The following is a 24,925-nucleotide window of genomic DNA, read 5'->3' on the forward strand; positions in this document are numbered from 1 at the left end:
AGCGGCTTGCGTAGATCTGCTGTACCCTTCTGACGTCTCCCTGATTTGACGATGGGTATGGTTGAGGGTGGCAGTCGGTCCTACCGGATCTCAACGAGTGGGTTTGCCGTTTGGGAATCTTATAGCAATCTGTTTTGACGTCAGACATACCCACTGTGAGGTTTGACGTGGACGCTTGAGGCTCTGACATTCCTTTGCCAAGTTCCCGAGTCAAGGAAGAGCCCCGGATGCCCTACGGGTGGGTCAAACGTGTTCCTTTCAAGGTGTGGGGTTGTGGGAGCGTGGCGGGTCGAAAGCAGGAACCAAAATTGGCGTCAATCAATGTTTCATGCTGCAATGGATGGGCAGCACTTTTACACTATAGGGGATCCATTACGACGTGCCTGAAGGCCTTTTAACCCACCTACTCTCACATACGACGGTCGTTCTTGTAAGTTGAAGCCGACCGTCAGTTGAATCGTTGGCATACTGACCGATTGGAATTGCATCGCGGCAGCCACGTGAAGGGCGCCAAGCAGTAGAATCCAGTTCACTTTGATTCGTCCAACACTCAGGCCCTGGTCCATGCCACTGACATTGTCAAAGTGGAACCGAGCTGGACAATGCATTTGTCATGTCGAGTCAAAGCCAATGAACTCGAAGAGGTCACAGTCCGGAACCGTGGTTCTGTTACCAAACGGAAAGGGCGGGGTCAGAGCTCAACCAACATAACCACCGGCACCGCGTTTTTCTTCTAGCATACCCCATGATCCCCAACTCCCCCACTTATCATATCAAGCCAGGGCCGCATCTTCAGGTTATCAAAGACTGCGTGGAGCATGGAAGTGTGCTAAACTAGTGTACATCGATCGGATTGGTAGAGCTGATTGGTCAAGATTAGTTTCCGCCATTTTGAAAAGGTTTCCGTATCAGCTCCGTTTCTGTGAATAGCACCCCATTCACGACACCATCAGAAATAGGATGGGCAATTCACAAGCCGAAGCATGTCGAGCGGGTATTAATCTGGATGGGAGCGGGCGGCCAGCAACGAAACCGGTGAGGTATGCACCTCGACGACTGGACGTACAACCAACAACCGGGCAGTCAGTTGTCTGTCAGTTATCACATCGAGCTTATCCCCTGTCCTCCCGTCGCATCCAATGCCGCTCTTTTTCCCACCCTCGATGGCCTGACCAGATGACCGCTTTTACACCGCGCATTGAGGTTCCATCGACATCCATGCACGCACTTTGCAACTTGCGTTATCTCGAGACTCACGGACCCGGCTTTGCTGCCCCATGTCCGCCCAATTTTTGGGTGGTGCTCATTAGCCAAGCACTGGTCAGCTTGCGCCTTCCCGGCGACCGGTGAATCACTTTTCTTCGCCCATCTCCTCCAAAGCTCACACCGATTCCCTTCCTTTGCAAGTAAACGAGACAATCGCATTCAACCCCCGACAATTCCAGTCCCCACCGCGCAACAAGGCACCTTCAACCCCGTCCAGCCCGTAAGACAACACGCGTGTATTACCGCGAACCATTGGGTGGCACAGGACAACTCCCGCCGCTGAGCCTTGACCGGTGCCCTCACCGACCTGCCCATCAGCATCACGCCCCTCACGCCCAACCTCGACTCCACTCCCGTCCAGGAGTCTCTGGCCTACCCCGTCAACAGGGCCCATATCGCCCGCGCTGCTGGCGCAATTGCGTGCCGTCACCAGATTTGTGGACCTGGGAGGAGCCGTACCATAGTCTCGGCTACCACACCCTGGCCAGCTCCTCTCTCTACGACATCCTTTCTTTGACAGCACGGCGCCGTCTGAAAGCAACGACGACGGCCAAAAGACGGCACTAGCGGGCAAGGGAACACACGCAAGATCTCCCCTCCAAGGCTGTTTTTGCGCAGATCTGGGGGTGGTGGTAACCGAGCAGTAGATTGTGTTCCCCCTTTCTGCTTGCTTGCCTGCCGACCGAGGATCTTGGCTTGGATTCACGCCCCTCTCCTCCTCGCGAGCCCCCTTGTCACCCCTCCTCGCCTCGTGTCGTTCCGACTCTTCCTGACCTAGTTCCGTCCGCAGCCGGCTGCACCGACTGCTGCTCAGTTGTGTCTTGCTGCAGCTCCCCATCGGTCGTACGGGGCTGTCGTCCCCGTGGCGATGGCGCTTTTGTGAGACGCCTACGTTTCTGCGTCTTTGCAACCCCCCTCACCACCAGTTCGAGGGGCCACCTGCCTGACCTTGGGGTCGGAGCAGGTTCCCCCTTGGTTGCCTTTGTGCGCCGCCGGGTGCTGCTGCTTGCTCACATTCCCAGAGTTTGTGCTTCCCTGCTTGCCAGGGTCGTATCCACACCGGTGTACATACCGACCAAGTACACCCTAGGTCTCTATTGACCTCGAATTGCCCAGTGGAATACCTCTTGATTGTCCTTCACCATGGTAAGAAGACTGTCTCTCGTTGTTGAGCTCGCTGCCGGCAGGCTGCATGGTGGCAGTCACCGACTTCTGTCTCTGAACTTGGTCTTCCCTGCACATGTCCCCGAGCCATGTCGCCGCCTGCTTTCACCTTGACCTCACATAGGTACTCTACACGCCAAACACATCTCCACATATACGCTCCCCTTTCACTCGAACCAACTCACCTTGATCCCCTACACCCCTCCCTCACGTCACTCACATATTTCCTTCCCCTCAGCCCCCTCCGAATTCCTACTATGATCGGGGCTTGCTCACCGACCCTTACCTTGTGAACCACCACCTCCTTGTGCTGCCCCCCTTTTTGCTTTCGTTGTACAGCCAGTTGATGATTTTTTTGTCTAGAACAACGCCGTCAGAAAACGGAGGGCTCATCCCTTCGAGGATCCCCCTTCAGAGCCAGTGCTCCAGGATTGGACTTATTCCTCAGCGGAGCCACCTGCTCTATTCCACCTCAACACCAAGCTTGATCAATACACGCCGCAAGACTTCTCCAACATATACGTTGAGCTTCCGCTGGAGGACGTGTGGTGTCATCCTCCGCTACGCGAGAGCGCCGCTTCCTATCTCAATGTGTCTGTGAACCAGGTCGAGAACTGGTTCGACTCGAGCAACTGGCACAACCCGCACAAGAGACAGCGTCTCAGCACCCCAAATCTCCTCATGGCGCCCAATTCTGGAGATCTTATCGGCCAGGGTGACCACGAGAAGTCACCTCTCTCGGGCGACGGCTGGCCTGGATGGACCAGCCAGAGGCTGGCGCAATGTTTTTCGAGCCTTTGCTCCCCATGTGACCCCGCACCAAGTAAGTTTCCACACAATCACGCCTGGCCCTCCGTCTCCTTGGTGTGGTGCTGATGCTGCCTCCAGGCTATCGGCCGCTTCCTCAGACACCAGTCTATGAATATGGCCCAGGCATGGCGCCCGTCCCTGGGCCCAGTATGGCTCCCATTTCACCGCAGGAGCGCACCCTGACGATTTCGCCCTCAAATCAAGCAAGTGTTCTCGTTCGTGATGATCCGGCAGCCATGGCTCGATATTACCCGCCTCTGCAGCCGACACACGTAGTAGGTATGCCGCCATCCACAACAAGGGAGGAGATGGTCTATCCGGTTGCGCCGCCGGGGCTTGGAGATGGTCTTCATCACGGACCTAATTACACAGCTCCAGGATCGCACTGCCTTATGGGCTCCACCATCAAGTCCGAAGCTCTTTCTGTCATGTACGGTGGGGGGGTTGTCACCACACAATATGGCGCTTCAATTGGAGAACTAGCTAGTCTTCCGGACCTCTACGGCCTGGGTCACAAGGACGACACTGATAGGCCAGATGGCCCAAACTTTGACACGTATCCTGCGCATAGAAACGTCCCGGCAAGACGAGGTGCATTCAAGGATCAAGAGCTGAGAGCCAAGACCGCGCAGACCAGGAAGATGGGCAGCTGTATTCGATGCAAGATGCAGCGCATCCGTGTGAGTCTTTTCCCTTGATCTACAGTTCAGTTCAGTGTAAAACACGTGCTAATCCTCACCAGTGCAATCTGGACCCTGAAAACGAGAATGGTCCGTGCATCGCCTGCAGAAAGGTCAACGTCAGCACCAGAATTTACCGGCTCAACTGCTTGCGGTTGAAGATTGTCGACTGCAAACTCTACAAGCCGGGCCAGGTTCCTGGTCATGAGTGGACCAGCCGCTGGAAGGACAGCGTGCTCGATGATATCGAGGTCTGGGCTCCTGGAGAGCAGAGGACGATTCGTGTGACGGAAGGATACACAAATATGTTTGTGGAGCTGCGCGTCAAAGAGTTTGTCCCTCAGCCAGGAGACAAGTTGGAGAGAACCTGGGTGGACAAGAACGGCGTGAAGCAGAGGCGAGAAATCCCGCCGTTCGCCATTGTCGATCTCGAGGATGCGAAAAACTCTTACAGCCGCTACATCAAGCGCGGTCTGGAGAACTGCTGCATGCGCCTGCTGGGTGCTCGGGACAAACTGCTTCACAGAACATACTTTTTCGCCATCAGCAGAGCCAGAGATGGCCGAGACCATTCCTTGACGGAATCAGAACGGGGTCTCTTGGGACTCACTCTTGACCTTTGGATGACGGCACGGCTCACCACGAAGACGCTCGAGATTGTCGGGAACGAGAGGCTTGGCATGCCCCTGGACTTGATCAACGACCCGACCAATGACATGCATCGGAAGACGCCTGTCCCACCTGTGCTCGGGGCTCAGATCGATTCGTTCTTGATACACCAAATTCAGTCACACCTCCGCCGAAAGACGCTTGAAGAGCTTCAAAAGATGACGCAGGAGAAGAAGCAAAAGACATGGCTGACTACCTACCTTGTGACTTTTATTTTACTGCACAACATCGGTCTTGTTACGAAGCATGATGCAAATTATGCCAGGAAGCACGGGATGAAGGTTGGTGACCCCGCTGTCTGCAAGTCATGGGTTCCTGGAACTGACAAGATGTGATCACAGAGACATTGGGCGAGAGAAGACAGCGTCAAGGAGTATGAAATGGGTTAGTCCATGCTCATGACCAGTTGTGATGGGCAACACTGACGGCGCGTTAGGAGCCAACACCCTGCTTGCCTACTTCCACTACTGCAATAAGGGCATCTACCCTTTCTCTGCCGAGTGCAGGGATGCCGACCTTCGAAGTCTGGCAGAACTTGATGACGATGCCATTGAGCTCGTTCACTACACCAGAAAGTACGTCGCGGAGCATAGTAAGTACTTCCACAGACCTCCATCTGTCTCGTGGAACCAGCAGCTGACCCCCGGTGTGTAGAAGCGCAATGGGAAAGCATGTGGAAGAACGAAGGCGATTGGAAGGATCAGGGCCTCAAGAAGTACGAGGATGAGTACTATTATGTGAGCCAATTGTTCGAACCGAACTGGCAGCCACGCAACATGGCCTAAGAGACCTAATGCAGGTGCAGAGAAAGAGGATGTGAGAAGGGGTCTTTGAGAGTTGACTTTGGAATCTTTGTTGGAAACAGATGGACGAGCCGGGCCTCTGATGCTCATGAAACATTGCCGGCGGGGAGTTTGACGGCCTCCTTTGGGCTTCGCGCGTTCCCTTCAGCTTGTGTCACTTTGTACGACTACTCCTCTTGTCACTATAGTCACCCCCCACCAACAGCATTGTCGATAGGGGAGGACACAGTATCAAGTGTTTTGACTGTTCATTCGACCACAGCGTCTCTGCCCATTTGACACGGAGTGTGCATAGTGACCGGATTGATCCGCCAAACAGCCGTTTTTTGTCATCAGATCATGGCAAGATGTAATGTTGGTGTGCCTCCGTCACCCCACACTTGCAAGCCAGCGTCGTAGCGGCTGCGGTTGACTTCCTGGCTGGGCTTCATCGAGCCCCCCCCCCGCATTGAGCTAGTCCCAGAAAGGAATAGATCATTTGATCATTGAACCAGGGCTGAAGTGTGATCGCCAAGCCTTCGAGGTTCCTGTCCACTGCTCTCAGTATCTCTTGCCTACGCAACGACACGGCACCACGATCCATATTCCAACAAACAAAATCTGTAAATGGATCGTGTAGAACCGCTGCTCTGCGCCTTTCCGAGGTCCCTGATGCGGCTCGTCCGATTTTTCTTTTTTGTTTTCTTGTGTGACGAGACAGCAGCGGCAGTGAGCCGTCCCGCTGTCCCGGCCCTTCCCATCATCCTCTTCTTCTTTCGACCCGAGCTTCGCGACCTTGACCGGCCGGCAACCTACACATCGAGGGTGCCAAACATGGACAAAAAAGGCATTACGGCACCTGCTCTGCGTGCTTGGCTCTGTAGATGTTTACCAATGCAGAGTAGCCTGGCTACTGGCCTTGCGCCTCTGCTGCAGTTGGAGCTTGCATATGCAATGCAGTATCCCGCAGCTCATTCCACAAGCGCCTTGAGATTTTCGACTTCCTGGTTTCAACAAAGGAACTTTTTAGACTCCCGTCGTGGATAGGCGCCAATGCTGTGGCAGCATGCAAGATCGTCCGGCCGTGATACTCAACTGCGAGTTTCATGGTAAGCCATGTCTCCCCAAACCCCCTTGTTCCTTTCCCATACCACAATGGCCCATTTGACACGCTTCTAGATGGCTATTGTGTTTTCCATCCATTTCCCTTTTCCCATGTTGCACTGTTGCATTGTTTAAAACCTGATCTGCTCTTGGCTGGGCTGCTGGAAGATCTTTTCCTTCTTTTTATTGCCGCCCTAGCAGGCAATGGAAGAGGCCTTCCTGCCCAGCTTCACATCTTGACATCGCGCCACCTCACTCATGTCGTGCCCGGAAACACACAGACCGGTCATCGTATCTGTCGGCAGCTCCCATCCAGAGAACGGCACCGATCGACGCATTGGCGGAGCTCTCCCTCTCACCGGTCAACTCAGCCAGAGGGTTTGCCGCCAACAGTGGTGCCTTCCGTTCTCGTCTCATGGGGCTATCGTACCTACCCAGGAGAGTCGTCCGAGTTCTTTTCCCGCTCCTTCCCGCCATACCTACCTACGTACCTACCTAGTGCCCTGAAGCCAGACCCCGCCGTCGCGATCCGGTGGTGTGACAGCAACTAGTGGAGTCTCTGGTGCGCCGTCGAGAACCTGGAAGGACCGCATCCGATGGATGGATGTTCTTGCCTCTGTCTCCATGGTATGCTCCATCTTCGCTCATCGCCCTCGCGCAGGGCATCGGCCGGCTGGGTCGGCCTTGCTTGCTGCACCATATCATGTGGGAAATCAAGGAGATCCCGCCCCGTTGGCCACTAGTTCGTGTCAAGGTACCTATCACTTTGCAGTCTTTGGTTTCCACGTCCGGGTCCTGCCCGACCAGCTTCGTCAGGGACCGTCGTGTAAGGCAATAGTCTCGATCTTCATGGCTACACCACACCACAGGGCACCTTGATGAGGAGCTTGTCTGAGGCAAGTGCCCAAAGCAGCGAATCGTGGTGCATTGGGCGGAACTGCAATCGAAGCTGCTTTCACCTCTCCAAGGGCGTTCGTTTCAATTACATGCTCAGGCTTTTCTTCATGAATCCATTCCTGCTTGGTCGTCCTCTCCTCTCAGCAGCGACTTCCGCTTAGGCTAGCTTGGGCTGGCCCGAGACCGGTCTAGTCGTAATTGGGATTTCCCGCTTTTGGTTCCATACAGTTGTCACTGCCAACCCCACACATTTCATAGCTACCAGACTACTAGGAGTTAGGAAAGAACGTACTTGACTGACCGAGTCATGTCGATCGACCCAAACGGTCAGGACACCTGCATTCAAAAATTTTGAAGCCTCCAACCGCATTTTTGCGCGGACAGGGTCAAGAGCCTGGAGCAAGTACTCGCATAGCACCTCTCCCACACCCCTGGCTCCCATCTTTCTACATCCCACTCCGTCGCGAGTCATCCACCTTGGTTGGGCCAGGGCAACGTCAAGTGGTGCTCTCTTGGACAGCTAAAGACGGCCGTTTTTCCATTGGTGACCTGAAACTCGCATGGCTGCTATCAGCACTTCGGAGGAAGTTCAGCATCTTTCTGTCTGTCCATGCCCAAGTTCGAGTATCGCTACTCCTTGTGCCTGCCGGGCATACTAAGCGAGTTAAGATATCTCTACTTCATGCCGTGCCTCACAGGCCCTGGCCTGAGCAGCCCTAGCATGTACCTTCCTGCCAGCTTCCACTGGCTACCCGTGTGGCTGCTTCTCAACATCATCGCCTGTTCCTTTCGTTCTTGTGTAAGCACCACAACCTGTCTTCCGGCCAGGTCAATGGCGGGACGGCTACGGTCCTCGCCGTGTCGTTATTTCCCACCAGCTCACCGGTTTCCTGGGATCGGACAGCGGCAGCAAATGGAATTGGGCAAGCACAAAGAGGTCAAGTTGATAAAACTATATCAGTCCGACTTTTCTTCCCCCAAACCTGACTTCTCTCTCGTTCTTTCCCTCCTCACTCGTCTTCATTTCATTTCTCTGTCCTGTGTCTTCGTATCCACAGCATACACGTCCGGGCACCATTGTCTCTCTCTTCGAAAACTGTTAAAGTCTATTCTCGGTCATCTGTTAGACCGGTACCAACCTGCTCTCACCCGTTTACGTTACATCGAACCAGCTCTCAACATTTTCCCACCATGTCTGCTCTTGTATCCGGACCCATCTCCCGGGCGGCTGTTGCCCCAATCACCGACGTCAATGTCAACCTTGTTGCTGCCCCAGCACTGCCGTCCGGCTTTCCGTCTCACCTCGACAGCGAGCTGGCCTGGACTCCCGCCTCCCTGGCGGTGGCCGCTGACTTTATTCTTCGTCTGAACGAGGATGACATCACGGAGGTGAATGCGGCTGTTGCTCACTTCAAGAGTGCGTTCCTACTTGGAGTTATTCCTGCAAGATCCTGTCGTGTCACTGACGCATCGTTGTAGCCCTTGACCAGGATGGAGATCTCGTTGAGCCTACCAACTTCCCTCTCCCTACCCTTGGGCCAAAGCTTGAGAAGCTCAGCCGCGAGGTTCACAACGGGAAGGGGTTCTCTGTCATCCGCGGCCTCAAGCCTGCATCCTATCCTGTTGAGGATCTCAGCCTGGTTTACCTTGGCCTTTCATCGTACATTGCCGAGCAGCGCGGTCGCCAGGACAAGCGTGGCAACATGCTGGGTACGCATGTCTTTGGGCCTCGCAACCTTGACCTTTTGACTGACACATTCTGGCGCAGTCCACATCGTCGCTGACAACAGCACCAAGTTGGCCGCCGAGCACCACAGACACTCAAACAAGTCGATTGTAAGCCACCCATATTTCGCGCGCTTTGGGGCTTCACTGACCTGTGGCAGACTTTCCACCACGAGGAGGCTGGAGATGTCATCAGCTGGTTGACTCGCAGCACTGCTGCTACCGGCGGAAAGTGTATTATTTCCTCGGCCTACACCGTTTACAACGTTCTTGCGGCCACTCGCCCGGATATCATCCGTACCTTGGCTCGCTCTGATTGGCCATTTGCGCTGTAAGTTATTGCTTCTGACTGGCTTGCCGTTTGTGGAGCTTTGCGGCTGACCACCACCCTGTCTGCCTGCAGTCCTCGCTTCCAGTGCCGTCCTGTCATTTTCTACCAGGATAACAGGTTGATTATGAACTTTGGCCGTGCTGCTCTCCTCGGCAATGAGGCTCATCCCCGGTCCAAGAACCTCCCATCCCTGACCAGCAGTCAAATGGAGGCTTTGGATGCGATTGAGTCCATTGCTCGGGCTGCGGAGATGGAGATTCAAACTCAGGCCGGCGACATTCATTTCATCAACAACCTGGCCATCCTCCACCGTCGTGAGGGCTTTGCTGACGGTCCCACGGAGAAGCGCCACCTCGTCCGCATGCGTCTTCGCAGCTCCCGAGAGGGCTGGACCATTCCCACCGCTTTGGAGCATGAGTGGGAGCGTGCCTTCAAGGAGCAGGGCACCAAGAACTGGCACCTGGACCCCATGCCCGATTTCTACTTTCCTCTTCGTTCTCAACCTAACTAGATTGCGGATAGCATCGCACTTTTCTTGGGCATCTTGTGTGTGTGTGTGTGTGGGTAGGTGTGGGTGTGGGTGTGTGTACATCTTTCATTGCTAATTCTATCTCGGGACGACAGTGTGCATGGAAAGGATCTAAAACTGGCGAGATGGCGTCTGTGTTGTTACTGTGCTATGGGTGGGGAAAACGGAAACGGAAAAGGAAAAAGGGGATATGGTTCAAATGAAGCGGGGCAGTTGGAAAAAAAGGAGAGGAAGGCGCAAATCGTGTGTTTTCTTTTGGTGTTTTAGTATTATTCACAGGCTGGTTTTGCTGGACAAGCGCCTACTGGCGGCCCTCAATCAAATCCATTACCAGCAAGACTACGTTCTTTCTCTTAATCGTTTTTTTCTTTTTTTCTTTATTTCTTTATTTCTTTATTTCTTTTTTTCTTTTTTTCTTTTTTTGCGCGAGGCGTCGACGTAGTCTCTCGGCGGCGGCAAGTGGCTGATCATTGCCGAATGGACACTTTGCTGCATCTCAGTTACTGCCAGACTCCATTACCATTTCCATTACTCCAAGGTACTATCGAGATCAGACTGCAGCCATCAGGCTGGTAGTGTTTGCTTAGGCTGTGGCTGGGGGGAGTTTTCAACCCCGCAGGCCACATCACCACATGAAGTGGGGCTCGCTATCTATCGATCTGTCTTTTTATCAGATATCATTTTGGGACCTTTGTTCTTCAGCTCTCGTCCCTGCACTGGCGACCCAGAATGGCTAGTCGAGAAATTGGCATGAGACTGTTGATTCAGCCATGACATTACGTGTAAGTCGAGCATGTGGGGGGAAAGGGGAGGGGGAAGAGGAAGGGGAAGGGGAAGGAAAAGGGGTCCACACACCAGGCGCGGGGCTTGGAAAGAAGGAGGATTTTTCGATGGCATATCATGTCCCAGATCGAGGGGTTCAGGGTTGTATCGGGGCAAGCTGGAGGTGCTTCCCCGTTCTGGTCTTGTCGTTTGTGGTTTGTGGTTTGTGGTTTGTCGTGCATTGTGACCACTGACCACAGAGTTGCATGTCACTTTGTTGCCTTTTTCTGACCTTATTAGGAGAGTATTTCCGATTGTTTACCGAGGGGAACCTTGATGGATGGATGGATGGATGGATGGATGCAATCAAAAGGCTCTCTACTACTGTATGCCAGGGTTGTACGGAGTAGATACACGACAACATCTTTTCCCCCCCGAGGTAAGAAATACACACGTCCGCCTTGTGTCAGTGTACTTAGTCGACAAAGAAATGATAGCTGGATATCTATCACATATCAGCCGATCTCCCCCCATCCTTCGGGGCCGCCCCTCCGAGGATATGTGAGCTGTCGAGTTGGCGGCCTTTACGCACACACACTCATTCCTCTCGGTGGGTTGTATATATCCGAATCTTGCGGCCCGTGCACACGCAGGGGCGGCTAAGGGGGGGATTCAGGTGGTCAGTGACATCCCAGCCAGCCCAGTTCCATTTATGCATGGGACGGTGGGGTGTGTGTGCTCCCGGTAGATCAGAGACGGCGACGATCACCGTCCCGAGCTGATGGGTCGGTCAGCAGGGTCATCCTGGTTCTGCTGCTGCTGGACTGAGGACGAAAAGCTGCGGGTTAGGGGTAAGCGAGCACGAGGCATTTAATTATCCCTCGTTACACACTTCTGTTTTTGTGTCACTTTTGATTGATGAGACTTAGTCCCCGGGTTCTTTGGGAGTTGGGTGAGCATTCGTGTTGTTGGGGTTATATTATGAGGTTGGCGACAGCTGATGGTTATTGAAGGGGGCAGGTTTGTTGCGTCACACCGCCTGAATGTTTTCTTTCTTGGACATGGCTAATTCTTGTAGTCTGTGGAGAGAAAATACTTGACATGTGGGGAAGGGGTTATTGACTAGCAAGAGAAAGACAGAGACAGACAGAGAGAGAGAGAGAGAGGCCGGATGTTGCTTTTTTTTCCCCCGTCTTATAATCATCAGTAAAAGCAGTGGTTAATTAAATAGCCTTGAAAACACGCTCTCCCATGTCGCCGCCCCCTAACCTGGGAATCTTTGATGGGCCTAACCGATGTCATAGAAATCATGAGGGCGTGAGAGTCGTAGGACGAGAAATGCGAAATAAATCTTGTTACTTTCGGCTGTCTTGTCTTGGGACCCCGTGAGAGAGCGCATTCTTTTTTTCTTTTCTTTTTCTTCTTTTTATTTTTTTTTTATTTTGCGTTGGATCTCCCATGTGATTCGACACACACACAGCCATTTTCCAAATACGAGACAGCGACAGCTAGCCGGATTCCAAACCTGCAGCTACCCCTCCCGCTCTAGAGTGGCCTGTTGCTTTTGGTGAAAATACAAACTAGGCCCGCGGATGAGGGTGAAGTTAAACCCCCCCTGTTGACAGATGATTGGCTGCCACTGAAAACCCTCGGTGGTGGCGGTGGTTGGGAGAACAAATTTCTTGAGAACGGGTAGCGTACCGTGGAGTACCAGGCATTTCTTTTTCTTTATTCTCCCCTCACAACGGCATATTTTGGCTTGCCAACTAAGCCGTAGCGAATCATGGTGCTTGTTCGGTGTTTTTCCCCATCAACCATCAACCGCCGATTATGTACCTTGTTGGACCTTTTTTTTCTTGGGAGTTTTGGATACTTCCGGCGGCTATGATAGGAAAAGGGGAAGAGGGGGAATTACTGCGGAGGATTTAGGTTTACTTTCTTTTTTCTAAAAGACAACAACAATGGCAGGCAGAAAGCGAAAACGAGAGATATCAACTACACGGATGGATCATTTTGGGGGCGGAAGGTGTTCGAGAGGTTACTGAAGTTTCACACTGTGGTTGGTTGTACTTCTTATTCTTATCATCTCCCGGACCCGGAGGATGGACATAACGCGACACCGCAGCACGGCACCAAACCCTACGGGGGCAACAGCTCCGGGGTCTTACTGGGACCCTTATACGTGGGCGCTGCCGTTGTCGTCGTCGTTGGTGTCCTTGTCGGAGGTACGCACCCGATTATCATCACACCGCGTAAGGGCCGGTGAATAGTTTTGGGATAGTGTAAGTCGAGGTCGACATCCGATGAGGAGTAGAAGGGGGAGAGGTTTTCACCCTGGGTACATGTACCGGCGGATACTGTGACAAGCATCGCGAATTCTTTCTGTGATACAGTTTGTCCAATCACCATGCCTAACTGTGCTGGCGGTCTCAGTCAACGTGCATAAACACCTCACGTTTTTGGATGGTGAGAGTGGGGATTCGGGCATATTTCCGGAGGTACAGATTTAGAATGATGGATCATCACCCACCAACCGGGTAGATCACTTGGGGGAAGAAAAGGTGTGGTGCCACGACAGCAAGCCGGACGCCACGATACAAGGCCACACTTTTGACGGCTGGAAACGGGAGGGGGGATCTCGAGGGGATCAAAATTCTTCAGTGATGGGTGGTGATTGGTGACACAAATTGTTTGCGAGCAAACAACGCCACGAGGACGCCACACTTTGTTGGCGTGAACGGACAAGTTTGCGAGCGGAAGCTGGACAGACACATACCCGGACAGCCACTTGATTATTGAAAGATGCCGAAAGAGAAGCCGGTGAGGGGTGATCGGTGCCGATAACCTGGTTAATGTAGCGCGTGTCGATGAGCAAGGTTAACGCCGTTGAGGTTCGGAAATTATAACATGTGTAGACCGGCCAGATACACACTGTTTCCGCTGCGATCGTACGTTCAGCAAGCCACGTTTTGATCGGTGAGGAGGCAAACACGGAGACAAAGATGCAGGAAGGTTCACATCGGGATTGTTTGCCTTTTTAAGGAGCGTAAAAAAGTCGGATCGAGGACTTGGTGTTGGCTTGATGTTAGTGTGAAGCAATTGCAGATAAGGCTGAGGTGGGTGGGACTAACCAAGGAGACGAAAAGGGGGGTGTAGTGTGAGTATGTCGTCATCTATTGACTTGTTAGATCCGCCGACGTAGGGGGCTTGGCAGAAGCGGAAGGAGGGAAGGAAGGAAGGAGGTATGGGTGTTTCCTTATGTCTGGGATACCTAGGATAGAGAAGGTAGAGAGAAAAGGGGTAAATAGGGGTAACGTGGAGCATCACAGAGGTGCAACCAAGAGCACACCCACTTTACTTATCAACATCAGGTGCTCTGGAGAAAAAGTTGAATAGCAGACTGCCAACTCGTTTGGTGTTCGATAACATTATCATCAACTCGCCCCACATGTCATCGATGCCATGACTCTGTTTACTTTTGTATAACCGCCCTTGGGCATGGCAGTTGAATCCCAGTCATGGATTGCGCTGTTGAGACACGAAGGGATAAATAAACAAAATGTTGCGTTTCTTGATGAGTTGCTACATAGAAAATAACTAGAGAGTGTCTACTTGTAGTGCTTTTCTATCCTTTAACTCTTGTCTCTGTTTCCACACCTCCACTCTAAACGGGTATCACCAACGCGCCCATCACCACCCCTCAAGCAGCCTTCGCAAACCACCTCCTCCAAAACGGCACCCTCACCTTCCCATCCTCCTCAACAAAATTATCCCTCACCACGCTCAAAAACACCCTCTCCAACGTCGGCGCGCCCACAGTGTAATCCTCCAGCCCCAACCTTTCCTTGCTCTCCTCAATCAGCTCAATCAACCTCCCCACCCCCCCCTTCACAACCTGCTGCTCCGTCTTGCTGCTCACAGTAGAGACATTATCCCGCTCATCGTCCTTGCCAGTAACAGTCGCCGCCCTGAAAGGCGCCGCCGAAACAAACAAACTCGGCACTACAAACCTCACCTGCCCGCCCAAGCTCCGACCTTCAAACACCGTCCCCTCTCCAAACTGCCCCCTCACCCATTGCTCCACCGTTTCGACTTCTTTCTGGGTAGGAGTAGGTGCTGACCTGAGGACCAGCTGGACACAAACACTGTCACTGTATTCCCGTCTCAGCTCCTCCGTCGTTCCCAACGCGAGTAATTTTCCCCCAGCCAAAATCGCCGCCCTCGTAGCCAACGCGTCAGCCTCTTCCATACTGTGCGTGGTCAGCAGCAGCGACCTTCCAGGTACAGAAGCGATATGACTAAGCACCTTCCACATCTTCCTCTTGGCGGCTGCGTCCATGGAGCTGCTCGGCTCGTCGAGCACCAAAACGGCAGGGTTGCCCATCAGAGCGATAGCCAACGACAGCTTCCTCTTGTTTCCACCGGAGAGCTTGGTGGCAAGCTTATCCGCGTGGGGGGCCAAGCCAACTTGGTTCATCACCTCTGTGACGTTGAGTTCGGTTTCGCTGGGGGGGATGCCCTTGATTTTGGCGTAGAAGCGGAGGTGCTGGCGGGCGGTGAGGAGGTCCAAGGCGTCGAACTGGGGACAGACCCCGATGGCGGAGTTGATGGTTGATTTGGCCGAGGAAGAGGAGGAGATGTCCTCGCCTCGGAGGAAGACTTGGCCGCTGTCGGGGGCGAGTTCGCCTCGGATGAGGTTGACGACTGTGGTTTTGCCTGCTCCGTTGGGACCGAGGAGGGCGATGATCTCGCCCTGGGAGAGGGAGAAAGTTACATCGGAGACGGCGGTGTTAGTGCCGAATGATTTGCTGATGTGGGAGATGGAAAGGAGCTCATTTTCGGCAGGGGTGGAGTTGAGGCTGGGCTGCAGCTTTTCTTCTTGGTGGGAGGGGAGTGTTGCAGCGGTGTTGTGGGTCACGGGTGAAGTCTTCTCTTTCCGTGAGGGCATCAATGAAAGAGAGAGGTCTTTGTCGAGAACGCAGAGAATGAAGGCAAAGGCAATCACCTGAAGAACGAGGTAGCAGATGGGAAAGCCGTACCCCCACCACGATCCAGCAGGTGCTTGAAAGTCCGAATCACCGCGGCAGCCGAGCTGGTACAAATTCCATCCGACGGCCATGGCGCGAAACAAACTGCCGGCTGGGAAAAAGATGCCCAGAACATGGGAGATAATGTCGGCATTTCGCTGTACAACAAGCGGATCGCTCAAGACAGAGGGTAGCTAGAGAAAGAACCATCAGTTTCGACCTTCAAGTCCGGTTAGTAGACGAGATGAACTCACAGTATACGCCAACGCCAGCCCAAAATACGCCAGCAAGTTGAATCCCAGTGCCCACAGAAACGACGACAGCTGAGACTCGGCCCACGTCGACACAATGTAGCTGACGAAGATGCTCGTGATGCCATGCAAAAGACATATAATGAACATGTACTCCGGCCCAAACCACACCGGAAACTGCATCGAAATGGTCACAGCGTACGCAATCGACACCACCAAAACAAAGCACAGATCAAACAAAAAGTACGCCGTCCACATCGGCAGCGGCCGCACCCCGTTCGAAATCTGTAGCGCCCTGACCTTGCTCGACCTCTCAAAGGCCGGGTACAGCGCGAAGAAGCACGGGTACACCGTGAAGATGAACGCGGCGTAGAGAATGTACGTCCAACTCCCATCACCATAGCCCCCGCCATAAAACGGCTCCGCCGATGTCGAGACTCGGATCTTGACCCCGCTCCTTACCGAAGAATACAAGTTCAAAAGCGCCATTATATTAGGGGGGTGTTGTGCATTCTCGATTGCCCAGGCCAGCGTCGGGCTGGGCTCACCGTCTCCACCCATCCACAACGCTTTTGTGTTCCAATGACCAGAAAAGCCTCTGGCATGTGCCAGGTGGATGTAGGCCGAAAAGTCTTCCCAGTGCGTCATCTGTTGCCAGTCGTCACCAAATTGATCAATAGAATAGGGCTCACTCCATACGGGATACTGGTCGCTGATGTTAGGAGCGGGGGGGTTGCCGATGGGAAAGTCCCTGAGGACAGTATAAAAGGTGTCTGTGAACGAACTCGGGCCCATGGCCGAGCTCAGGCCAGTGGAGCTTGTCATGTAAACAGGGGAAACATAAGGATCGAACTGTTGCGAGGGTTGGAGTTCGGCGTATAGATTCTTGCAGCCCGGCCGGGTGAAGTCCTGGGCGATGAACCCGTTGATCGGGGGCATGCAGGCTATCGGAAGAGCAAGAACGAGGAAAGCCCCGATCCAATATCGGGGTAGGATGAGAAGGCGTTTGAGGAGAAGCGCGCGGACTTGTTGAAAGAAAGTTGGGCGCTGGCCGAAGCTGAGTTGTTGATATTGTTGTGCCGGTGTGAATGATGCCGTCTTCTCGATGTCGACCGCTGTTCTTGAAACCTTCTTGCCGTCCTCTTCAACTGCAGCGATATCGTCTTGGGCAACCCGGAGAAACACATCCTCTACTGTCGGTCCGGCAACCTGGATGTCGGTCTGTCCTGCTGCTTCCAGTCTGGCGATCAACTGAGCGGCGGACTTGGAGTCGGGTGTCGTGTAGAGAATCCGGTCTTGATGGATGCCTCTTGGCGCATCGAGGTCCAGCTTGTCCGCCATCGTGCTTCCACTCATGGGAATGCTCACCCGATACCCCCCGCCGAGCTGATTCTTGAGAGCGGTTCCGGTGCCTCGACATTTGATCTGGCCCTTGGACAGGATGATGATATGATCAGCGAGAACCTCGCCTTCGTCCAGGAAATGAGTTGTGAAGACCATCGATCTCTTGAAACGCTCAGCCAGAATGATGTTCCAGATAGTCCGTCGAGAAACGGGGTCTAAACCGGTTGTGACCTCATCCATCATACAGACAGTCGTATCACCAACGAACATGCAGGCGAGCTGAAGCTTTCTTTTCTGACCGCCGCTCAGCGTGCCAGCCCGACAGTGTGTCTTCTTGGTCAGGTCGCAGGCAGCGATGAGGTCATGAAGCGCTCGTTTGTCTTCAAATCCGCCTTTGAGCTCGCGCCAAAATTGGACATGCTCAAAGACTGTGAGGCGGTTGAACAAGACATTTCTCTGCGGGCAAACACCGAGTCGAGGGTGACGAGCATTAATAGTGATTGATCCTGCCGTTGGTGCTCCAGCCCCCGATAGCAAGTCTAGAGTCGTAGACTTGCCTGCCCCATTGACACCAAGGAGGCATAGAATTTGATTCTTTGGCGCGACCAAGTCAACTCCATCGAGAGCTTTGAAGGTTTTGCCTCTCTGACCGCAGCCAAACAGTCTCCTGATCCACGAGCCAGAGTAGACTTTAGTGAGACCAGTTGCTCGAATAGCAACAGTTGGGTCATCAGCCGCCTCAGACAGAGTCCGATTTTTGAAGTTGGCACCGTGCATGATCCGCTCGGTGACGATGGCCAGGATGGGATAGACCATGATTTGGATCACCAAGAAAACCCAGAATGTCCACAGGGCGACTGATAGTTACCACCTGGAATTTGCTGGCCATACCATTCTTGAGGTATTGTCAGGATGGCTTGCGACATGTTCACAGGCTGAGCGGTATAAGCAAACTTGGCCATCTGTCAAAACAATGTCAGTAACTTGTCCGATTGTCTGGAGCAATATAGCCGTCAGTCTCACATGTGACAGGGAAAAGATGTAGTTCATCTGAGGGAACAACAGCGACAGAGGAAGCACCTGTGGCGTTTCGGCGACCCGATTCAACATGATGGCGGCACCGCCTCCGAGGCAGCAGAAACAGATGACGACGAATATGCTAGAGATGATGCGCTTCGTGAAAAAAGAGGCACCAAAAATGGCAGCGTTGAGGAAGGCCAGACCATTGAAAAGCTGCCAGAAGATGGGAACTGCTGCGTTGGTTTCGGGAAAGAGTAGATTTTGATAAACTGGATAGGGTCGGTCGAGTTAGTCCCTACTTCTCTCACAGTCTCTCACGCAGTTGTTTGAACAGGACTTACGACACCCAGAGATAAGCCATGTCGGAAACTGCACCACACTCAGTGCAAGTATGGTACCGGTGACACGGCCAGCCGGACCTCCTCCCATGGCATCGATCAACTCTGCCGTGCCACTCGCCCTATCGCCCGACACGAAGCTCACAGTATGGTAAACAGGGACAAGTGTGCTGAGGAAGAAGACAACGGCGTAGGTCCCGATGACCAATCTGGAATACCAAGCGTCAAGGTTGTCGTTGAGGTACTGCTGGGACGTCCGGCTGTATGCCCACTCCCTCGGTCTCTCATTGCTATCGGTAATAGCATTGTCGACAGCAAGCTGGACAGGTAGATGGTATATTTGGATGGCACTATCATCGTCATACACGCTGCTGTCGAGAGTCATACCGTATTGGCGTATGGGGTCGACGATGACTGTGTAGTCCCATGTTTGGTTGTTGGAAACGCCCACTGTCAGCGGTGAATCTTTGAAGACGATAGTTGCGTAGCAGTTGGACACTCCTCGAAAGTTGGGTGTGCAGTGGCCTCTGGCTTCATTAGCCGAGTTAAAGCGAATGGTCTTGTCGTTGGGTAGCAAGGCGGCGAGTCTGCCGATGACCGTGTCGACATCAGAGCCGAGAAAATCAGGTCTGACAAGAATCAATTGTTGTGAAGCGGGTATAGCTTCGACGAGGGCACGAATAGGACGAGCATGGCCGACCCCGAGGCGTTCCCTGCTTTTGGCAAAGTTTCGGATGTTGAGTACGAGGGCGAGAACGACGATAGGAGCCACAATGGATTGAAGAAGAGTCGATATCCAGTGCCGTGTGACTAGGAGAACGAGGTTCTTCTTGGTGATGGCTTTCACCTGTCGGGAAAAGTCCCGAAGAGATGTTGCTGCCATTGTCACCGATCTAACCTTATCACCGGCTCTCCCAGATGCCCGGCTCAAGGGTAGTCTGGACATGCCATAAGCTTATGTACTAATAACCTGAGGTCCTCGATGCACTGCCCAGCCCCTTAAACCTCGTATATCTTCAGTATGGCTATCAATGCCAACTGCCCATCTCACAAAGTGACGCGGCTCTGAACGGCCTTGCATGTTGTTGACAGGGGGTCACGCCCCTGGATCTTCTTTGCGATACAGCATCACCAGGTTCCTGAGAGTATTGGTAGGGCTTGAATGATGTAGATGCTGGATCTAGATGCAATACTGCTGATGGCCGCGCGTCCACCAACAATATGTCCCACTTGGGTTGTTCGTACTGCACCTCAAACGGTTGCCTGGCCTTTGACAGAACCAACAACCAATGCTGTAGAACAGTGCCAAGTGATCAACATCCTGGAAAGGGTAGATAGCATGGGCGGATTTTGTGTTCGAGTTGACAACACAAGTTGAATGTTCAAGATCAGATCAGGGCAGAGCGCGCCTGAGGCAAGGTACCCGCGATATTGCAGATGCCCTGATACAACATGTGCCAGTCTGAGACTTCTCGAATAACCATCCAGTGTATTTAATGCTCTGAGATAGAAGAAGAGCCAAAGGACGGGGGAGAGCTTGTGGTAAGCGTCTGACAGGCGCTCAGACAAGGTGACAATGGCAACATCAGCTGTGGAGAGCCAATGAAGTTTCGAACCAACAGGTTCCTTGGCACCGGACCGCAGCGTCCCGTCATTCCGTCATGTTGCGGCCGGAAGACCACCGGGAGGACTGCCGAAAGCACGGTCCATGAGCGGTTCGGATGTTATATCCGGCCGGGTGGGTCTCTCCGCGCTTCCCCGGCGAGCACACCATCACTAAAATGCGGGGGTGGAGATGGCGAAAAACAGCTTTGCCGCTACGTATGCTGTGACTTGTGGATGAGAGGTGGCCACGACTGGCAGAACAAATGCCAAGATGCAGATGGCATATCGGACCTGAAAACAAGTCGTGCATGAGCAACCTGGAGTTAAGAAAGCGGTGTGTACTCTGTATGGATGGCCATTGGCTGCCATTGACCGCTATCGACGAGCATAGTAATCCATATATTCGTGTTCAGATGTTTTGCTGTTGTTTGGTGAATGTCTTGTCCAACTTGAATAAAATGAATTGCTGCATTGCCGTTGATAATCGATCAGGATGCTCTGAGATAGGTAGGTGACGGGAGTGGCAGCACACTTGGCAATATTCGTCCCATGGTTGAGTTTAACGCCGAAAATTGATCAGTCCCCGAAACAATCAAGGAACCGCAGGTGCCGTTCTGGATCAACAGTGTTTCGCCCGGTGGCGAGCTGGACCTGGCGGCGGCTCGAGACGGACGCAGGCACGCAGGTGACGGACGCTGGTGATCCGTGCAAAAGCCGGGGCTGAGAGTGATGAGTGAGACCGCAAGAGCCCAACCCGTTGTTTCGAGTCGACACGGACAGAGGCAACTTCAGCAGTTGTGGCAGTAATGTCGACGGTTCCATGTTTGGTTCGAGTTCAGGTTGTCCCTGGAGATGAATGTGTCACCTACCCCAAAACGAGAGCACCGAGGCAAGCAGCAAAAGTCAGCGAAGGGTCACTAACAGAGCGCCATATATTTCTTGGTCTGTCTATGATTGGTCGTCCCGCCCTCGCGGGCTTTGTCCACTTCGAGTTCCCAGCGACTGCCCCATTGGTGCATTCCGCGCATCCAGCAGCACCCCTGGCCGGGTAAAGACCCCGCCTTAATCCTTCGTTCCCTGCATTCCAGTGCGCATCTGCAGCGCGTGTGCAGTGAGTGGTCTTGATTGACTGAGTCTTGGGTCTCTCCTTCTCCCGTCGTCCTTCCTGCAACAGCTTCGTGAGACGCTGGTGACCGCTTCCAGCTTCTTTTCAACAAATACCAGGTCGCCGCTCTCAGAAGTAGTCGCTGCGATCGATACCTTGCCGAAATCCGAGCCGGAGCAAGCTTCCCCTGGCCCTCCACAGTCCACACTCACCAACACAGCCACGGCTGCAAGGGGGAACAGCATTGCAAGCAATTCCATCATCCAAGCATCCAGGCATTGACATTTGCTTGCGGTTGCGGTTGCTGTTGCCGTTGCCGTTGCACGCCCACCCCCAGCCGGTGGTTCGGTCGGATCGACTTTGCTGTCGCTGTGTCGCTCCATGAGTTTCCTGACCAAGTCATCATAAACGGTGTTTGATGAGGGCATCAGCAGACCACGACTAGAACCACAGAATCCTCAGTCAAGCAATTCACCATGGAACCCGTTCCTGAGACAGAGCGAATGGAGGAGTTTCGGCCCACGTCTCTCCCCTCATCAAGAGCGTCGTCTTCTGCTTCGGCGACTCCATCTATGTTGACGCCAGTCGGCCCTCCGGAATTCGACTACCTGCGGAAGCCTCCCACGATCCGCCGATCGACCGATCCCTCACCTTCGTCCTCACCAATTTCTCCAACATGGACACCTGGGTCTTTGCTCACATACCGTCCTCGTGCATCCTCGCCGCTGTCTAGCAACCACGTGCGATCCAGGTCGGCCGCAAGCCTGGCCCCGCCGCCCATGGTGCGCACACAGTCGATGCCAGGAATCAATGGCGGTGGTCACTTTTCATTGTCGCCTCAGTTTCGTCCTTCGAGCCCTGCAGGATCTCCCAGCCGCATTAGGATCCCCCGAAAGCCGGTTGACGAAGCCTTTCCCACATCGCCAACCCGGATTTCGGTTCACGACCCTGAGCGGAAGCTTGCGGAGAGGAACAGTTCGCCCAACCTGGCTCTGAGCTTAACATCTTCAGCCACTATTCCCAAGTTACGGCGGCCAGCCTCTCCCCTTCGCCAAATGGCTGTTCCCGGCGTGGGCTCGTTTCCGGTCAATGGCCCTCTTACTCCATCTGCAGTTGCCACATCGCCGTCTTACCGCGCGTATGATGCGTTTTCTAGCACCTCCACCTTTTCGACATATCCATCATCATCTGTCCCGTCTACCCCAACTTCACTTCGATCCAGAAGCCCCAGTATTTCCAGTCTTGAAACCATCCCAGACTCACCAGATGCAGAGGAGGCAGCTTTGGAGGCTGAGAGGATAGCGCAGCTCAAGGCAGCAGCGGAGGCAGCTGAAGGCGGCGAGGAAGAGAAGGGAAGGAACAGTCTTGATGGCCCATCTCGTGGTAGGACCCTGAGTGGTTTCAGCTCCCGGGACAAGCGGAAGCGGTGGAGTGTATGTGGCGCCGAGAGACGACAGGACTTGGATTTGGAGACGATTTGGGAGGATTGAAACCCCCAGAGCATTGAAACAAGAGCTGGGGAGACAACCGGAATGGTTGTATTGCATCATCTTTGACATCATCATCATCATCATCATCATCATCATCATCATCATAAGGGCGGCGCTTACCAGTCTGTTTTTCAACCAGACGACTGTTGATAATTCGGGTTTTTTTTTTTCCTTCGTCTTTCTTTTGTTCTGGCAAACGGTCAACATTGTCGGCGTTCTGTAACTCATTGATCTGATACCCTTCTGCATCAAGCACCGTGGAAGATTTGCCGCGCGAAAGTAGCTAGGCAATTTCGGGCGAGAAAGGGATTCGTCTATTGTTATTTGCATTCTCTGAACGAGCATCAATTGAGAAGCGGCCATTACAGTGCAGATGGTTTTGTCAAGGGGCTCATTCTAGGGTTGCATGGCAGTATGTCTCGTCTGGCTGCGTGGGATATTCATCCCTAAATAGCGGCAATCCATATTTTATCTGTTCCGTATTACACTTGAATTGTGCCCTCGATTCCAAGCTCTCCCTGGTGATCATCCCCTTTTTTGACACGAACTGTATAATACGATGCATTTGCCATGCCGAGAAGAGTACTGAAGCAGATCATCAGAGGCGCTTCTCTAACTACAACACATCATGCAACTCCCACTTCTTTTCGGCGCCTTGATTGTCCTAATCAGGACCGTGGACGCTGCACCACACTTGGTGAGATGTATTGTGCCCGGGACATGAGAGTGAAATCTAACTTTCGCAACAGGGGACGAATCATGCTCGATCTCACCAGCTACTTCAAGAGTTGCACCAGGCTCTGACAACATCTTCCACCACAGCCACAGCAGGGCCTTCCACCCTCACGGTGATACCGAGCTACATGGCATCTGCTGAGGTAGCTGGCGGTGTGACGGTGACGCTCCCCGGTGCCGCGGCCGCTATGGCGGTATCAGCAGGAGTAGTGATTCTGAATCCACTGAACCCTCTCCTCGGTATCACGAGACCAAGCAGTGTGACCTCAGATCCAGTGGCTACAACCAGTTCAATTACAGTTGAGCCATCTATTTTCCGGTCTGCCACTTCAACAACCACCGTCACGCCTCGTAGCTCAACCCCCAGTAGCTGCCTCTCCGCCACGACGAGTTTGATCACCCTTACAGAGACAGTCGACATCACCGTCTCCACCACCGCCCCGGCTGTCACCGTCACCGTCACCCCCCCCTCTTCCTCCTCCTCCTCAACCACCACCTCAACAACAACCTCCACATCAACCAGCACCGTCACCCTCCGCCGCGTGACTTCTGCCTCTTCCTCTTTCACAACCTCCACCACAACGACTCCCCCACCAACAAAAACAGCAACAATAACAACAACAACAACAACAAGATCAACCGCCTCCATCACCACAACAAGATCACCGGTCCCCTTGACAACACGACCAACCACCACATCAACCCGCACACCAACAACCACCAGCACCAGGCCCGCAACCACCAGTGAACAAAGCACCTTTTTTGTGTCCTTGTTTTACAACCCCCCAGCCAGATCGGCAGTTACTAACTCTGTGTCTACGTCAACAACGCTGGAAATCGTCAAGACGACGATGACGACCACGCCGGCGGCGGAGGCTTTGGAGTTTGTGACTGCTACGCCTGTCCCTACGCCCACCATTGAGGTCGAGGATCCCGATTGCACAGAGTCTGCTGGGTTTGCGAAGGGGTTCGGGAAGGGAAGGGGTGGGCGGGCTTGGGGACGGAAGGGGGATTGGGGGGTGGATGAGGAGTGATTGTGTAAGAGATGGGATGGGACTCGGGGGCTAATATGTATGGATGTTGGCGGGAGGGTAATATTGTGATACCTAATGTCACAGATATGAGCAGACGTGCATGAAGAGATTTGAAGTGATTTTCATTGCTTAAAGAAAGGGTATGTAAACTAACTCCCTCACCACAGAATAATTGAGACAATACAGTAGGTTTACATGCCTTAAAAGGATAGTCCATAAGCCTTTAAAGATAGATTACAATAGGCCTTAAAAATAGT

General features: G+C 53.3%; 7 protein-coding genes across 7 annotated transcripts; 5 read left to right on the forward strand and 2 right to left on the reverse strand.

Moving 5' to 3' along the window:
• Nucleotides 1–2,519: 2,519 nt before the first annotated feature.
• Nucleotides 2,520–4,924, forward strand: QC761_0002930 (uncharacterized protein; the record flags this gene model as incomplete). Its single annotated transcript, XM_062871774.1, has 4 exons — nucleotides 2,520–2,554; nucleotides 2,808–3,253; nucleotides 3,319–3,920; nucleotides 3,983–4,924. The coding sequence occupies 4 exons, from the start codon at nucleotides 2,520–2,522 to the stop codon at nucleotides 4,922–4,924; spliced, it is 2,025 nt and encodes a 674-aa protein (XP_062736606.1).
• A 76-nt stretch (nucleotides 4,925–5,000) lies between these two features.
• On the forward strand, nucleotides 5,001–5,705 carry QC761_0002940 (uncharacterized protein; the record flags this gene model as incomplete). The annotated part of the gene is made up of 2 exons (XM_062871775.1): nucleotides 5,001–5,181; nucleotides 5,244–5,705. 2 exons carry the CDS (start codon nucleotides 5,001–5,003, stop codon nucleotides 5,372–5,374), a joined length of 312 nt encoding a protein of 103 aa, XP_062736607.1. The 3' UTR covers nucleotides 5,375–5,705.
• Nucleotides 5,706–6,402: 697 nt separating this feature from the next.
• On the forward strand, nucleotides 6,403–10,297 carry QC761_103140 (uncharacterized protein). Its single transcript, XM_062873559.1, has 6 exons — nucleotides 6,403–8,789; nucleotides 8,852–9,082; nucleotides 9,141–9,208; nucleotides 9,259–9,428; nucleotides 9,501–9,988; nucleotides 10,009–10,297. The coding sequence occupies exons 1-5, from the start codon at nucleotides 8,564–8,566 to the stop codon at nucleotides 9,937–9,939; spliced, it is 1,134 nt and encodes a 377-aa protein (XP_062736608.1). The 5' UTR covers nucleotides 6,403–8,563; the 3' UTR covers nucleotides 9,940–9,988; nucleotides 10,009–10,297.
• Nucleotides 10,298–14,268: 3,971 nt separating this feature from the next.
• QC761_0002960 (uncharacterized protein) lies at nucleotides 14,269–18,157 on the reverse strand (the record flags this gene model as incomplete). Its single annotated transcript, XM_062871776.1, has 2 exons — nucleotides 14,269–15,940; nucleotides 16,001–18,157. 2 exons carry the CDS (start codon nucleotides 18,155–18,157, stop codon nucleotides 14,420–14,422), a joined length of 3,678 nt encoding a protein of 1,225 aa, XP_062736609.1. The 3' UTR covers nucleotides 14,269–14,419.
• Nucleotides 18,158–18,205: 48 nt separating this feature from the next.
• On the reverse strand, nucleotides 18,206–22,864 carry QC761_0002970 (uncharacterized protein; the record flags this gene model as incomplete). The annotated part of the gene is made up of 4 exons (XM_062871777.1): nucleotides 18,703–22,864; nucleotides 18,365–18,630; nucleotides 18,296–18,303; nucleotides 18,206–18,212 (listed from the first exon to the last, which is right to left on the reverse strand). Exons 1-4 carry the CDS (start codon nucleotides 19,643–19,645, stop codon nucleotides 18,206–18,208), a joined length of 1,224 nt encoding a protein of 407 aa, XP_062736610.1. The 5' UTR covers nucleotides 19,646–22,864.
• Nucleotides 21,886–22,899, forward strand: QC761_103160 (uncharacterized protein; the record flags this gene model as incomplete). Its single annotated transcript, XM_062873560.1, has 1 exon — nucleotides 21,886–22,899. The coding sequence occupies one exon, from the start codon at nucleotides 21,886–21,888 to the stop codon at nucleotides 22,897–22,899; it is 1,014 nt and encodes a 337-aa protein (XP_062736611.1).
• Nucleotides 22,900–23,450: 551 nt separating this feature from the next.
• QC761_0002990 (uncharacterized protein) lies at nucleotides 23,451–24,668 on the forward strand (the record flags this gene model as incomplete). Its single annotated transcript, XM_062871778.1, has 2 exons — nucleotides 23,451–23,596; nucleotides 23,649–24,668. Exons 1-2 carry the CDS (start codon nucleotides 23,528–23,530, stop codon nucleotides 24,666–24,668), a joined length of 1,089 nt encoding a protein of 362 aa, XP_062736612.1. The 5' UTR covers nucleotides 23,451–23,527.
• Nucleotides 24,669–24,925: the final 257 nt, after the last annotated feature.

This window comes from Podospora bellae-mahoneyi (genome assembly GCF_035222275.1).
Source record: "Podospora bellae-mahoneyi strain CBS 112042 chromosome 1 map unlocalized CBS112042p_1, whole genome shotgun sequence".
Classification (NCBI taxonomy): Eukaryota; Fungi; Ascomycota; class Sordariomycetes; order Sordariales; family Podosporaceae; genus Podospora; species Podospora bellae-mahoneyi.